The sequence below is a fragment of the Rattus rattus genome, chromosome 15, assembly GCF_011064425.1.
Source record: "Rattus rattus isolate New Zealand chromosome 15, Rrattus_CSIRO_v1, whole genome shotgun sequence".
Lineage (NCBI taxonomy): Eukaryota > Metazoa > Chordata > Mammalia > Rodentia > Muridae > Rattus > Rattus rattus.
The window spans coordinates 3552906-3569657 of NC_046168.1; the positions used below are offsets into that span (position 1 = coordinate 3552906).

The window sequence follows — 16752 nt, forward strand, 5'->3', positions numbered from 1 at the left end:
TGTGTGACACCATCGATATTTGTTATCTTTATTTATTTATTGGTGTTTGGTTGGGTTCTTTTTTGTTTGTTTGTTTTGTTCTATTTTGGGTTTTTTTGGGGGGGGGTGTTTTTGTTTTTGACACAAAGTTGCTCTGTATAGTCCAGGCTGTCCTAAAACTTGCTCTATTGACCAGCAGGTTGGCTTCAAAGTCAGAGATGCCCCTGTCCCTGCCTTGAATGCCGGGATTGCAGGTGTGGGCCACCGTGCCTCATTATCACTGTTCTTTTTTGTCGTTGTCATTGTATTGTTTTAAGTAAAAACAGTAAGTAAAAACAAAGACACAGGTTCCAGGAGTTGAACTCGGGGCCTCAGACTTGTGCTGTAAGTGCCTCCATGTGCTGAGTCATCAGGCACGGAAGATTCCAGAACCAATAGTATCGGCCTAATCTGTCTGGCTTTATGGAGTTTATATGCTACATAAAGGTATATAAGTAAACCAGTAAGGGCATTAAGTTAGCTTAAATAAAGTAAATTACTTTTTCTTCAGGTAGTAAAAAATACTCATGGGGTTGTGGGATAGATGTGAATGACGAGGAGACAGGCTCATTACGGCTACATGCTGGTCTTGAACTTGTGATTCTCCTGTCAGTACCTACCAAGCACCAAGATTGCAGGAGTGTTCCTCCATGCTTACTACAGGGTTTATGTGGAAGGGTCAGGTACCTGAGCAGGAAGCCAGGAACTCGTGATGAGCTGATTTTAATGTCCACATTGGATGCCCACCTTTGATACCTTTTGTCAACAAGAGAATCTGTCAGTCATAGGGAGCTATGGATTATGAACTATGGATGGGACTAAAGTTTTCAAAACATGTTTCAGCAGTACAGGCCATGACCCTCTGAGTACATGAGGGTTGGATGTTGTCAAAATTCAAGGAGGGGCTGAGGATGTAGCACATTGCGAAAGCACTTGCCCAGGATGCCCAAACCCTTGGTTTAATCTCCAGCACTGTGTAACGTGGTGTGGTGGTAAATACTGGTAATTTCAGCATGTAGGTGGAGACGGGAGAATCCAAATTTCAATATCACCCTCAGCTAGAAAGTTTGAGGCCAGCCTTGGCTACATGAGATCCTGTCTCAGACAAAGCACTGTAACCCAGGCTTATCCACTTACCCAGTATGTATTTATTGGGCTCTAGTGTTAGTAGCAGAAGGCATGAAGAACTCACTAAAGTTGGCTCCTGCCCTCACCATGTTTACATCTTATTAGGACAATAGAAAATAGTATGAGAGCAAAATAGAGCTATAGGGCATATAAAATTGTAAGAATGTGGAGAAATCAACCAGAAAAGGGGTCTCAGAGGAGATCTAAAGGAAAGATAGAATCAATTAAAACAGGGTGGTCACCAGGAGCCATCAGTGAGTGGTAGTTAAGTGGATTGGAAGAAAATGTGGATGTGAGTGCTGTGGCTAGCTGGAGAGGACATCTTGGAGATGGAGGGGACAGCAAGAGAGATTTTCCCCCTGTCACCTGCTTGGCTTTACACTTTATGCCCCTTTGACAGACTTTTAATAAACTGCTTATCTCCATAATGCTCAGAATAAAGCATGCGTTGCTTGCCCTGGCTTGCAAGTCATATTTAATCGCTCTATCACTCCACAAGTCTTTTTCTGAAACCTCCTGTTCCGTCAGCTGTGCCTGTAGTAGCCTTCTCACTGATCCTTGGAGATGTCAAGCCATTCCTGTCTGGGGCTCAGCACTCACCAGTCTCTGCCTAGAGAGTAGCATATGCTAACGCCTTCTTCCCATAAAGGTCTGGCAACTGAGAGACTGCTTCTCAGACTCACTGAGAAACTCCTTGGCTAATCTCCACCACAGAGCTACCGCCCCCTCCCCCGTAGTTGTCATCAAAGCCCCTCCGATTAGGACCACTTACCACTTACAAATGATGCAGTCATTTCCTTCTGCAATGAAACTGGCTGGCTATGCATAATGTGCTCTTTGGAGAAAAGGAGGTTATAAATGGGAAATGTAATGTATTGGGGGGAACTTACTGCCCTTTAGAATGTGGTATTCCTTTCCAGGCCCTTCTATTTGTCTCTGGATCTGGGTTTGAATTTTGAACCATTCCATTCTCATGTCTGACAACTGTGATGTCTATGTCAAAGTTGAAGAGGATTCTGAATATCCCCAGTATAAAGAAATGACAGCAAGTATGCCAATTACCATCAGCTAATCAGGACAGGTCATAATATATATGTATTGAAAAAAATCCTGCTTCTCATAAATACATCTATCTAGTGTGGGTCAGTTAAAAACAGTTTTAAAAGACATACAGAGGTTTCCATGCTGTCCAGAAAGTGAGATCCAAGAGCTAGAGAACAGGTGAACCGCCATTCTCACAGAAGGAAAAGTTGCAGAGACTCTGGAGTTTCTTTTCTGGGAAGCCTGCCTGTGTATGGCACCCCAACAAGAGAAAGGATTGTGATTGGCTGGACGGAATTCTCTGGGCCTTATATCCTGGCAGGTCAGGCTGCTCAATCGGACTACCTCGAGGGACACAATGGCCAAAGAGGGCAAAGTCCCCAACCCTATTTGTGAACTTGTCTTCCTCCCTTTGAGGTGTAACCACAAATGAATCACCATTGGTGTTTCAAATTTGGTGCCTCTTTTCATTTTCAAACTCAGGAGATCCATCAATTATTGAGGACTGAGAGCTGCTCTCAGGCAGTGACACCTCTGTACGTCTGTGTGGCTGTCTGAAGGGAAACCACCTGGCCCCCCTCACCTGTTCATCCTGGCCTTCTCTCCGAGCTCTTAAGGTGTGGCAGCCAAGAACAGCGCCAAAACCATCAATATTTCACAGCCGTAATTAAAGCAAGCAGAAAGGGCTGAGCTGTGGGCCTCTTGCAACTGCTCACATTTCCAAAACAAACGCCAGGCACCTTGGACTGGAGTAACGGTGGGGAGTGGGCGTGGGGCAGGTAATGGGCCTTCCTTGAAAGTTAGGTAAGGGGTGGCGGCCTAGAACTTTATTTAACAGGGCCCCAGAGAGTTGGAAAGCTCCTGGGGTCCTCTGGTGTGTGTTCATGACCAGGTCCGGCTTCTTGGACCCTCTCTTGGAGAATCCTTCAAAGGGTTAGAAATTAGGCGGAGGGAGCTGCAGATTGGCTGCATCTACTCCTCTGACATCTAACCACAAATGAGCACAGGGGCTTAACCAAGGCTTCCCTTTGTTGGGGCTGGGTGTCAGGAGTGGACTGTGAGCTGCACTGTGCAGCTCTCTCTCTCTCTCCTGACTCCCCTTCTTGTGCACAGTTCCCAAGTACCAAGGCACCAGGCAGCCTGGTGGGCGGGCGAGGCGGGAGCCCTGCGTTTATACATCTATTAATTACCTCCAGCATGGAGGAACTGCCTATAAATACAGTGGCACTTTAGATAAAACTTTCATGCAGCTATTTAGATCCTTTAAAATATAAATGATTTCCTCTAAATTTTTTATCATAAATCAGGGCATGGAGCTAGGCGACGAGACGCCGATTTCCCCCCCTGATGGGAGCAAAGCCTTCTCTTGTTTTCTCTTTCTCTCCCTTTTCTACAGTTTCTAAATTCTTTTTCCTTTATTTTTTTCTTTTAATTTAGGAAGAGTGCTTAATAGCTCGCATTGCTGAATCCAGGACTTAAGAAGAAGGGAATGAATTCTACCCACCCTCCTCTCCCCACCAAGCTGCCATGGTGGGGACAGGTGTGGTGGAAGTAGCTGAGGTGTTGGGTTCACCCTAATCTGAGTTCAAATCCCACCCCTGCCACTTATTTCTGTGTGACCTTTTGGAACACATTTAACTTCTCTGATCCCCAATCCTGCCTCCGTAAAAGAAAGAGATACCCTCAGTCTCCATTTCCTAGTGAAGTTTAACTGACGTGCAAAGCTGAGCTCCCAGTGAACGCTTTGCCCAGGTCATTGCTTTATCTGAGTTCATCCATAAAGGCATCCATACAGAAAGGGAAGGTGTGCACCCTGAAAGCTGAATGGACAGCTGCCTGACTCTAAGCTTTATAACTGTGGGTGGCTGGGGATCATCAGCCCAACATGTGCTGGGCACAGAGGTGGTACGGTGTCAGTATGCATTTGTGACTATAGCAGAGGACCAGGAAGAACCACCTATCTGAAGAACAGGTAGGTCTCAGTTCCCTATCTTTCTGAGCTCACGCTTTGAACCTTGACTTCCTGGAAGGCCCTGTGCAGCCTGTCTCCCCAGCCCCCTAACAGTGATTAGGAAACAGGTCCTGCTGCCACATGTTACTAGTTCAGGGTCGTGTAGTTGGTTAGTCGTTGTGTATATTAGAACCCACACTTTCAGGGCCCTGTCATCTACCACTGACTTCCTCTGCATGGCCTAGCTTTCTGGATACAAGAAATGGCTAAAGTCTTTGGCTATAGAAAAAAAGACCAAGTAGGTTATAAGGAGAACCTTAGGATGCCCCCCCTCTCTCTGTCTCTCTCTCTCCTTCTCTCTCTCTCTCTCTTTTTTTTAAATGTTTATTCATTGTATATGAGTACACTGTTGCTGTCTTCGGACACACCAGAAGAGAGCATCAGATCCCATTACAGATGGTTGTGAGCCACCATGTGGTTGCTGGGAATTGAACTCAGAACTGCAAGAGCAGTCAGTCCTCTTAACCGCTGAACCGTACCTCCAGCCCTGGGTTTTTGTTTTTGTTTGTTTTCCTTCAAGACAGGGTTTCTCTGTGTAGCCTTGGCTGTCCTGGAACTTGCTTTGTAGACCAGGCTGTCCTGTAACTGAGAGATCCACCCGCCTCTGCCTCCCGAGTGCTGGGATTAAAGGCATTTACCACCACTTGCCAGCTAGAAATTGAATTCCTAAGAGGCATGTGAACTGGAGGGGAGGAAAACAAACCTATACCCAATAGGCCAGGGTGGCCATGTTGCTCTCAGTTGTTCTCAAAGCCCAGAGAGAACAGAATTAAAAAACAAAAACAAAACCCCAAAACTGTCACTGAAGGCAGTGACTAGAAAGCCTGTTAGGCAATATAGGCAGATCCAACTGTTGACTCTGATTCTCTGCAGAATATCGGGGGACTCTTCTCGTCCTCCTGTATCCAGGGCTGCATGGACAGGGTAGCAGACCTCCCTATCCTGCTTGAAACACTCCTCAGGTTTCCCACTCTTTTCAAAATACCTATCCTTCCAGAACCTAGCTTCTAGCCAGCCTAAGCTCCCACCGTGCTCAGTTCACTTGCCCTCCAGCCACCCAAGTCCTCTTGCTTATCAGGCCCCAAGCTTTGTGTCCCTTCTGGTCCTTTGTGAAGTGCTTACTTCCCCGAGGCCAATCCTTTCTTTTCTGCCTGCGTATGCTCTGCACCATCACTCTGGTTTATTTCTCTGCTGCAGTCATTTACCTTTTTAAAACCTTATGTTCTGCACTGGCCAGTGGTGGTGCAATCATATAATCCCAGCACTTGGGAGGCAGAGGTAGGCAGATCTCTGAGTTCAAGGCCAGTCTGGTCTACTAAGTAATCCAGGACAGCCAGGGCTACACAGAGAAACCCTTTTTCTCTCTCTCTCTCTCTCTCTCTCTCTCTCTCTCTCTCTCTCTCTCTCTCACACACACACACACACACACACACACACACACACACACACACAGACCCTTTGGTGTGGAAGTTCCTGTTCTACAGGGCTTGAAGGTTTATGCAGGAGAAGGGCTGTCTTAGGTCTTACCTACATTTGTAATGACACTAGCAGTGCATATTCAACAGTGGGTTTTTGTTGTTGTTGTTAATTTAATGGAGAAGTGCTCCTAAAGACCCTTTGGCTAAGTCCACTTACACTCTTTTCTCCCTCTATTTTCTTGAGACATCTATCTGCAAAGCCCAAGCTAGCCTTGAATTCTTAATTCTGTTGCTTCTTAAGAGGTGTGTGTGTTTGTGGGGGGTGGGGGGAGGGAGAGAGAAAGAGGAGAGAGATTTGGGAGGGGAGGGGGATTACAAGCAGCTGAGATCATGAACTTTCATATGATGCAGGGCTGGAAATAGGGGCCTCCCACCTGTCAGGTAAATTCTACCATCGAGCTTCGACTGACTTTCCAAATGAAGAAACTGAGGCTGATACACAGCAAGGATCTGCACCAAGCCGGCTCGCAGCACGGGGGAGGGACCTCGCGGCGCGTGTCTCACAGTTAGGATGCTTGGCCTCTGGCTCCCTGGTCCCTCTGGGCATCTCGGATCCTCCCAGGGTTGGGGAGACAATGAGAAGCAGCGGCCGACAGGCGAGTCCAGTAGCAGCTGCGCAGGCGGCGGTTACATGTGAGAAGTTTGTGAAAGAAACAGAGAAAAAGAGAGGAAGGCGAGGCAGGCTGCAGACGCCTGGCCCGGGTGGCCTCACCAGCTGCCCTCCTGCGATGGCATCTTGAATTCGGGCTGCTCCTATGGAAGCTGTCTTGCTTGGCATCCTCCCTGTCCCCTCTCCAGCATGCCTAGGTGAGGCTGGGATTAGCTGTGGTTCTAACTAACTGCCCTTGTGCCAGAAGAAGAAGCTAGTTTAGTTCAGAACCTAGCAAACCAAATACTCTGTAATGGATCACTGTCCTCACCTTCACATTTGAGCATCCCTCTGGCCAGAGTCCCGAAGAGGATTTATTCATACGTTCATTCTTTGAACTAAAGTCACATAAACTTCTTACAGTCTGTTTGGGGCACACTAAGAACAGATAAGACTCACTCTCTAAAACGTCTCAGAGTCTTTCAAGGAGCAGAGAGTCAATGTCACGTCATATGCTTTTGAAGAGATAGCAGAGCAGGGCAGGAGAAATGGCTCAGCAGTTAAGAACACTTCAGGAGGACCTGGTTTGATTCCCCCTCCCCTGTAATTCCAGTTCCAGGGGATCTGATGCCTTTTTCTGGCCAGCACTCACACCAGACACAAGTGTGGTACACAGACATACAGTGTAAGCAAAACGACCACACACATACTTTAAAAAAGTGTGTGTGTGTGTGTGTGTGTGTGTGTGTGTGTGTGTACGCGCACTATGTGTATACCAGGTGCCTGATAAGGCCAGAAGACGATGTTGGAGCCCCAGGATCTCTTAGAGACAGTTGTGAGCTGCCACATAGGTGCTGGAAATTGTACCAGGGCCCCCTGGAAAGGTCAACAAGTGCTCTTAAGCCTTGAGCTCTCTGCTCCTCATATACATTTTTCTAAAAAGGAGTAATGTGTTTGCCCAGGCTGCAGGGGAGGTTGAGGCAGGAAGGTCTCAAGGCCAAGGCATAGTTACATAGAGTGAACGGTCTCAAGAGGGAAGGGTCTGGAGAGATGGTAAGAGCACTGTTGTTCTTACAGAGGACCTGAGTTCAGTTCCCAGTATCCACATGGAGGCTCACAAGGAGGGATCCAAGATCCTTTTCTGACCTCTGAGGGCACCAGATATTCATATGGTAGACATACATACATGCAGGCACACATACTTTTAAAAAACGATAAGATAATCTGAAAAATTAATGAAGGATTGGAGGGGGATATAACTCAGTGGCAGACCACTCGCCTTGAGTGCACAAGGCTCTAGGTTCAGCTCATCGTATGGGGAAATTGTATGGAGTTGTTCACATTGGGTTACACAAGAAGCAGAGAGAAGGGGGATGCTGACTATCTCCTTTCCTCCATTGTTAAAAATTACTTATTTTTATGTATATGAGTACACTGTAGGTGTCTTCAGACACACCAGAAGAGGGCAACAGATCCCATCATCAACGTTTGTGAGCCACCATGCGGTTGCTTGGAATTGAACTCAGGACCTCTGGAAGGTCAGTGCTCTTAACCACTGAGCCATCTCTCCAACCCCTCCTTTCCATCATTTTATTCCTTTGTGTATACCAGCCCTTGAGAGGGCGACAATTGGATTCAAGATGGATCACAGATGTGCTTCTTAGAAGTTTTTGTTCTTTTTTTCAGGACAGGATTTCTCTGTAGCCCTGGCTGGCCTGTAACTCAGAGATCCATCTCCTTCTGCCTTCTGAGTGCTGGGACTAAAGGTGTGCTCCACCACTTGGCTTCCTTAGGTGATCATCAATTAGGATTGACAACCACAATCTACTCCTTGCTTAAACACTGAAATATACCACTTTAAGCCACAACTTTCCATTCTGTCCCCCAAGCGTGCTGATATATCATATTTCATAATGCAAAACATTTTATCCAACTTCAAGGGTTCCCTTGGTCTTAAAAGTCCCAACATGGTTGAAAAGTCCAAGTCAAGCAAAATCTCTGGGGGAGTCTCAAAGTAAATCCTTAGCTGTGAGCTCTGGTAATAATCCAGAAACATTCTATATCCAATATACAATGACACCAGGTGAACATCACAGTTGTTAGCTGCTGTGTGAGTCCTGAATGAACATTGTCTACTTGAAAAATTTTTGAATGAATTAATTTACTTATCTTCTGGATGAGGCAGGATATGAATGCGGAGGTCAGAGGGCAATTGTAGAACACACTTGCCTTCTGTGTGTTAGATCTAGGGAACCAACTCAGGAATCTAGGTCCCCAGGCTTCGTGCCAGGCACCTTTACTAGCTGAGCAATCTTACTGACCTTGGTTTCTTTCTAAAGGTGCTAATCACTTTAATAACAACTACCTTCTTTAATTAATTAAATTGAGTTAATTAATACCAATTAACACTAATACCACAGCATTAAACTCAATCTTTTTCTGGCCGTACTATATGGTTTTCAAAATCTTTTTCTGTCATTATAAATCTGACAAAACACAATAACCATGACACAGCCTAACTATGCTGTCTTGAGATGTTCGCCACCAAATGAGTCTGTCATTTGTGTACCCCTACACACACAAAGTTTATGGGCACAGACAAAACACTTTGCCAGAATAGAATTCAAATGATCTTTAGTCAAGTTTCCAATAGAGACCTCGTTTGTATCAAAAACCTCAGGAGACCAATCTTTCCTTCTATGCATCTAGTCTACTGAATTCCCAACAGAATTCCCTGTTAAGCTCTGCTCACCATATGACCTGAGCTTCTCTAGTCTACCTCTCCAAACTCATCAAACCCCTTCAAGCAAACAATTTCCAAAGGATTGAGAACTACCTGGTTAGGTTTAACCATAGCAAGAATGTAATTTCTAGGTGCTAACTTTCTGTATTAGATACTTTTCTTGTCACTGATCAAATACCTGATAGAAACAATGTCAGAGAAAAGATTTATTTTGTTTCCACTATCAGAGATTTCTGTCAGTGAGGGAGAGTCAGAGCACAATACTTACTGCTGTGCTGGGTCCAGAGGGGAGATATGAGAATGCTAACCTCTGTTGACTTTCCCTCTCTAACCCATTTATTCCAGCAGAGGCCACAAGCCATGGGGATGGCACCACCTACAATCAAGAGGAGTCATTTCCCCCCTTACTTAGTCCTCACACTCACAGGTTGATCTCACCAGTCTTTCAGGTAATTCTAAATATAGTCAAGTGGACAAGGAGGATTAACTACCACAGCCCTTGTCAAAAATCTCTGAGTCTGAGTTTGCATGCTCTATTTTAAGAAACTGGAGTTGCTTCTTAGTCATACTAATGTTGAAGCCATTAGCCCACAGGAAAACGTCCTTGTCACTGCCTTGTATCTCTCTGGAGAACATAGTGCTCTGAGTCCTGACTTATGTGGCAACCTCATGTCCTTGTCAAACTCTAAGATCTTTAAGATCTTGGGTTTTTTGTTTGTTTGTTTGTTTGTTTTGAGATAGGGTCTCACTTATGTAGCCCTGGCTGTCCTGGAATTCAAGACCAGGCTGGCCTCGAACTCAAAGAGATCCACCTGCCTTTCCCTCCCCTTCAAGTGCCACTACACCCGTCTTAGACCCTAAGATCTTGAAACAGTACTCTCTGTATCTACAGAACCCATCACAAAATCCAGCTAGCAGTGGGTTTTTCAAAGACCTTAGAGAACGAAAATGTGACTCCTTTGGTGCCCTTGGGTGAACCCTGAGATTGTTTTGGACTCTGTGGGTATAGGGCATTCTTTCTTTGTCGTTCTAGGAGGGGTCCCCATTATGTAGTTTTAGCTGACTTTGAACTCATGATGTAGACCAGAATAACCTTCCACCTGCCTCTCTATGTGTATTTTAATTACAATATGATGTCACGGTATAAGCATACATTTCTCTTGCATGCACCCACTATAGATACTGGTTGACTGGGTTTCATTAGATTTTTCATCTAATTGAATTTAAGTTGGTAAATTCTGAAAAGTGTGTTCCAAGGCTTATCTTGTACTTTCCATCCTTTCTAAGAAAAATGATCTATTATTTTATGTGTATGGGTGTTTTGTATGTATATATGTTTGTGTACCGCCTATGTGAAGTGCCCCTGGAGGCCACAAAAAGGCATCAGATTCCTTGGGACTAGAATTAACAAATAGTTCTAAGCCAGCATGTGGGTGCTGGGAACTGAACTTGGGTTTTCTAGAACTGCAGCCAGTGTTCCTAGCCTCAGGGTCACTTCTACAACCCCAGTACTTGCATTTTTTTTTAATGATTTGTTGTTCCCTTGTCATCGTATGTCATGTCCCCCTGCCCCCCACCCCCCACCGATTTTCCCCAGTCTTATCTAAAGACCTTGATAAGGCTGTGACTGAAAGCAATGGATAAAGGAGACCCACACTGCCTTTCGAAAGGTCCTTTAAAAAGCCAAGTAAGTACGTGTACGACCACACGTAATTCATTTTTACACATTTCAGCTCCTTTCTGTAACTCGGTGTCTTTGCTTGTAGTTTCACTGTCTCCATCAATAGGTTTACATTCAGGTAAGGCCTTTCTCTCCATCGATAATTATTCAGGCTTTATTGTTATTATTATTTAATATTTAATCAATTGATTAATAATTATTAATTATTAGCTTTTTATGTTATCATTTGTTTTGTTTAAGATCTCACATGAGCCAAGCTGGCCTTGAACTCTGTCTGTCATCAATGTGAGTATAGAACTCCCAGTTTCCTCCACCCACATTCCAAGGGCTGAGGTTACAGGTATGGACAACCACATGTATCTTACAGATTTTCAGTGGTTTCATGGCCTTTTCTGATGCTATGGAATTAAGAAAATGTATTTCTGCCAGTAAAAGAAGACTAAAATGATTCCCTTGAAATTTGTTTTGCATTTCTTATCTTTCAGGCTAGTTGAAAGATAAATGCATGCATGCTTGCATGCGCGCGCCCCCCCCACACACACACACTCAGAGAGAGAGAGAGAGAGAGAGAGAGAGAGAGAGAGAGAGAGAGAGAGAGGAGAGACTGGTTTTACTGCTAAGGGTCAGTTTACTACCGACCACTGCTTACTACTGACATTGCTAGTAGACCTTAAGTGTGTGTGTGTGTATGTGTGTGTCTGTGTCCATTTTGAGTATCAATTTTTGTGTCACATTTTTAAAGTAATCTTTTATACAGTGCTATAGTCAACAGGGTTGGAACTCAACCACCAATTAGCCTGAAAGGTGTTTTCTAGGGGGCTGAGGGAAGTGGTGGTATTGTCCTGGACAGTATTTTTTTAATGACTTATTTATTTTTATTTTATGTGCATTGATGTTATATATATATATATATATATATATATATATATATATCTGTTTGACAGTATTGGATCCCCTGAAACTGCAGTTACAGGTTGCCATGTGGGTGTTGGGAATTGAACCCAGGTCCTTTGGAAGATTAGTCAGTACTCTTAACCAATGAGCCATCTCTCCAGTCCCACCTACTCAGTATTTTCCAAGTTCATGAGTGACCGAGCAGTGGAAGAGGATGGATGTGAATGTGTCTTTCCCAAGAATTCATCTCTCCAGACAACTGGGTCATGAAAGTGACCCTTAAGAGGCTCCATGGGGCCAGGCAAAATATTGGTCCAGTACCTCCATGTTTATCCCCTCTTCCCTTTGGACTCCACACTGGGCAGGAAACAAGACTGAGAAGACTTCAAAACTAATGGGAGATAAAATAATACAGGTTGACTTCTGGGGACTTGAGGGACTTGTGTTATGGCATAAAGCCAGTACTGAAGGGGAGGAATAGTTCACATCTGCAGAAGGACCACACTCCTGGAGAGACTGCAGGCTGCTCTTTAGGTCAAAGAAGAGGTGCTAATATTTGCTCCATCCTTTCACACATCAGACACCATGAGACACCATTTCAAGTGCTTACTGCCAAGTAATCCTCAATGCCAAGTAATCCTACATTGCGGGAAACTATTGCCTCCTGGGTACAGATGGGCACTGTGGTACAGAGGCTTCAAGATGACTGTCTCCTAGTCCCTCAGTCAGTAGAAGCAGAGGCAGAAATGTGCTTTGAGTCTGATGGCAGCATACATTAGAGTGTCCTGAATACTCAATGCTTTATGACTTTAAATCATCATCATCACCACCACTACCACTACCACCACCATTATCATCATCATCATCCTCCATCAAGACCCAAGAAATGTGAGCGCCATTTTGGTTGACCTCTCTCACAGATTGATTGGCTTTGTTTTGTTTTGTTTTGTTTTGTCACAGCAAGGAAGGACTTAGAAAGTGCTTTTGGGTAAATAGAGGAAAGGACTGGCCGGTGGTCCTGAGGAAAGAGAGGAGCCGGGTCTGTGTAGGGTGTCCTCTTAGACCAAATTCATCCCAAGGGCCTAGACTTTCCACACTCTGCCCCTCAGTGTTAAGATTCTGGGAAGTCCAGCACTCTTGGACACGGAGGCAGTGCTGCAGAACACAGCTGGGCAGGAAGAATTTCTCTTCCCCCCCAAGGCAGCTCTCCAGCGGCCACAGTCCCAGGATTCCTCATCCATTATTCATGATGTTTATTAGCTCCCAGGAAGGGAGAGGAAAGAAGGGGAGGAGGCTAGGGAAATAGGGGACACAGGGGGTGGGGTACAGCCAAATTTAGTACCCTTACTGGGAACTTCCTAAAGGAAGGTGAGGAGGCTAGGAGGTGGAGAGCCCAAAGTCAGCCGTGGTGTTGGCGTCAAACCAGTGAGTGAATGACTCTGCTCACAGCTAGGAGATCTTGGGCTAACTTATTTGGCTCTTGTTTCCTTTGCCTGTGTAATGGGATAGCAGTGGCTACTCTGTAGTGTTGGCAGAACTTTGGTCCTATAAGCTAATTCAATATTTTCTCAATATTGGGTGCTCAATGCTTTCCTTATTACTTTAATTAATAATAATAATAATAATAATAATAATAATTGCCTGAATTGCAAATTAGTAGCTCTAAATGATAACTGTTTGTTACAGGTATTGGGGCTGCTAAGTGGTGGCTCTACAGAAGTGTGCAGAAGGATTGTCCCAGGCTAGGCCGGCTGTCCTCAACTGTTCCTTAGCAAGCTTTCTTGGGCTAGAGGGCTATGGGGAAAGGGAGTGGGCTAAGTTCTGTTTTTCAAATAAAAGCAGAAATGGCAAGGGTTGGGAAGAAGCCACAAGATTGTGGATCAGGAAGCCAGTTAATGTCCTTTCTTTCACCCACAGAGAAGGGGAATGTCACCTGATGCTCCTTCTGGTAACCTCTGGTCCTTGCCCAGGCTGGTTTCTGAGTTTGGAGGCACCTCTTCGCTACGCATTAGGATGCAGGCTTTCAGCTTCAGACACAGAGCACCTCGGAAATGGCTAGTTTTGTGTGTGTGTGTGTGTGTGTGTGTGTGTGTGTGTGTGTGTGTGTGTGTGTGTGTGTTGGCAGCTCGAGTGTGCCCTTTCATCCAGGCAGCTGGGACAGGACAGAGGTATAGGACTCTGTGCAAAGAAGTCCAGGAGGAAGAAGAAAGAATCTGTAAAGTCTGGCAGGCTGGAGCCAGGTGGGGCGGGGCGGACAGGAATTGGCCCTGCCAGGCCGGGGTATAAATGCTGTGGAGGGGGCGGCCGCATCAGGCTCAGAGTGGCGCGCCGAGACCTGCGGTCCCGCCTTGCCTCCCGGGCCGCCCCTGCGAGTCCCGGGCGCGTGTGCACGCCTGCGCGTGCCCGGGCCCTTCCTGGCAGACTGCTTGTAAGATGAGTGAAGAAGCAGGTGGGGGAGAGGGGAGGCAGCAAGCGAGAGGGCGAGGGGAGCGCTGGCGCTGAGCGGTGCTCACTTGGAGCGCGGAGAGCAAGCAAGACGAGCTTGATTCCATGTCCCCCGCTGCCTCCCTGCCAGACTCCCGAAGATGATGGCCATGAACGCCAAGCAGCCTTTCGGCATGCACCCCGTACTGCAAGAACCCAAATTCTCCAGCCTGCACTCCGGCTCTGAGGCCATGCGCCGAGTTTGTCTCCCAGCCCCGCAGGTACGTAGCGGAGCATAATTACCGCTCTAAGGCACATTTTTTGACAGGCACTAGCTTCATGTTTTTTTCATGTCGCCCAGAACAATCGCCGCTGTCTGAACCCCTCGCCTTGTCTCCCCCGCGCTCTCTCGCGGCGCGCGCTCTCTCTCTCTCATTCATGTCTCTGATCCTCACGTCTGTTCCAACAGAGAGGCTGCCTCCGTATTAATTTTTATGACCTGGGCTTTGAGGAGAGGCAACTCGGTTGCTTGAAAATGTGTTTTAATCCTGAGTTGACAGTATTCCCCACTGACCGTGCTGTGCGCCTTCTCGCTTGCAGCTGCAGGGTAATATATTTGGAAGCTTTGATGAGAGCCTGCTGGCACGCGCCGAAGCTCTGGCGGCGGTGGATATCGTCTCCCACGGCAAGAACCATCCGTTCAAGCCCGACGCCACCTACCATACCATGAGCAGCGTGCCCTGCACGTCCACCTCGCCCACGGTGCCCATCTCCCACCCGGCTGCACTCACCTCGCACCCGCATCACGCGGTACATCAGGGCCTCGAGGGCGACTTACTGGAGCACATCTCGCCCACGCTGAGCGTGAGCGGCCTAGGGGCCCCGGAGCACTCCGTGATGCCGGCGCAGATCCACCCGCATCATCTAGGCGCCATGGGCCACTTGCATCAGGCCATGGGCATGAGTCACCCGCATGCCGTAGCACCTCACAGTGCCATGCCTGCGTGTCTCAGCGATGTGGAGTCAGACCCTCGAGAGCTGGAAGCGTTCGCCGAGCGCTTCAAGCAGAGGCGCATCAAGTTGGGGGTAACCCAGGCGGACGTGGGCGCGGCTTTAGCCAATCTTAAGATCCCCGGCGTGGGCTCTCTCAGCCAGAGCACCATCTGCAGGTTCGAGTCTCTTACCCTGTCGCACAACAACATGATCGCGCTCAAGCCGGTCCTCCAGGCCTGGCTGGAGGAGGCCGAGGCCGCCTACCGAGAGAAGAACAGCAAGCCGGAGCTCTTCAACGGCAGTGAGCGTAAGCGCAAACGCACGTCCATCGCCGCGCCAGAGAAGCGCTCACTCGAAGCCTATTTCGCCATCCAGCCACGTCCTTCATCTGAAAAGATCGCGGCCATCGCTGAGAAACTGGACCTTAAAAAGAATGTGGTGAGGGTCTGGTTCTGTAACCAGAGACAGAAACAAAAACGAATGAAGTACTCTGCTGTCCACTGATTGCGACGGGTGCAGCGTTCGGAGGAGCCTGGAGAACCTAGTGGCATCGCCCCCTTCCGATGGGAGGGGACGTTACGGGACACTCCAGGGTGTTTCCTGGCAGATCAGGCTCTTTCCCCCCATCCCCGAGTCACAGACTTTCCCCCTTTGTTCCGCTTAATTGCCTCCTGGCCACCTTTTCCTCCCTATTCTCTGTTTTCCCACCAAAAATGTTCTGGCGCTAGGAGGAAAAAAATTTCAAGGGACAGCAAGTCTGGACGTTGTGCTGTCCGCGGTGCTGAAAGTAGACCTTGCTCTTTGAGACAGCAGGACCTCAGGCCTGTAGTCCTGAGGCACACCGGCTTGGGAATTGACCCCACCATCCGACCTCACCGAGAAAGCACCACTTCTTGGCTAGGCGTCATTAGGCAAGGGCGAAGGTAAGGAAAAGAGCGATAGATAATAATATAAAGTCTAGGATATTTAAGCGGGACACAAACATGGAGATTAATTTATTAGAGTATATAAACACGTATGTTTCCAAAGGATAGCCTTATAATAATTCCCTTCTGCGCCTAAATTCTTACCATTGTATCGGTTGGATTACTGTACATTCTCATAAGTAGCATGGGTTAAGTTCAGGGACAGTGTGCGAGGTGTTGGGAGTTCTGGGTTGTTGGTGGGTCAGTAGGATTTCAAGGCAAGGTGGGTCCACCCCAGACTGAAAATACTTGCAATGTCTTCTTCGCCGTTGGTGAGCAGAGACCAGCGCTAGGTCTGGCTATCTTCGTCGACCTCCTGGAGTTTGAGGAGTATTTGCCTTTTGGAGGGGGCGTGATTTGTGGTTTCAGATCAGACCAACTGAAGAAGATTCCGTCATCTCAGCTCACCGCTCTAAGCAGAATGTCAGTCCAGTGTTCCCAAGTGACTGTAACTTCAGGAATCATACGCAAATCCTTCCAACAAACACATCTAACCTAACTGTTGCACTTTTATTACCGTGGCTGCTGGCATAGCTAGTTCTTGTTACTTACTTAACTCTGCTTTCCCTGCCCGACTTTGTGTGTCTCTTGTGGACGTTCAGTATAGTTTCGAGCAGCACGAGAGCAGGACCACAGAACCGGACCCTTCTGGCTGCAGCCACAGTTCCTGAGTATTTTATTTATTTATTTTTTTGTTGCTTTATGTAGTTTGTGTGTTGCTGTGTGACCTTTGGTTTCATTTCTGGAATAGAAACAAATAAAACATCGTGTTTCTTTCCTTGATCCC

At 46.9% G+C, this 16752-nt stretch overlaps 1 protein-coding gene across 1 annotated transcript; it reads left to right on the top strand.

The window, feature by feature from the left end:
* The first annotated feature begins 14168 nt into the window (after positions 1-14168).
* On the top strand, positions 14169-16752 carry Pou4f3 (POU class 4 homeobox 3). Its single transcript, XM_032885905.1, has 2 exons — positions 14169-14288; positions 14608-16752. The coding sequence occupies exons 1-2, from the start codon at positions 14169-14171 to the stop codon at positions 15502-15504; spliced, it is 1017 nt and encodes a 338-aa protein (XP_032741796.1). The 3' UTR covers positions 15505-16752.

Coding starts and splice junctions, on each gene's coding strand:
- Pou4f3 (XM_032885905.1), top strand. CDS start 14,169: ATGATGGCCATGAACGCCAAGCAGCCTTTCGGCATGCACCCCGTACTG. Junction 14,289..14,607: donor TTTGTCTCCCAGCCCCGCAG/GTACGTAGCGGA, acceptor TCTCGCTTGCAG/CTGCAGGGTAATATATTTGG.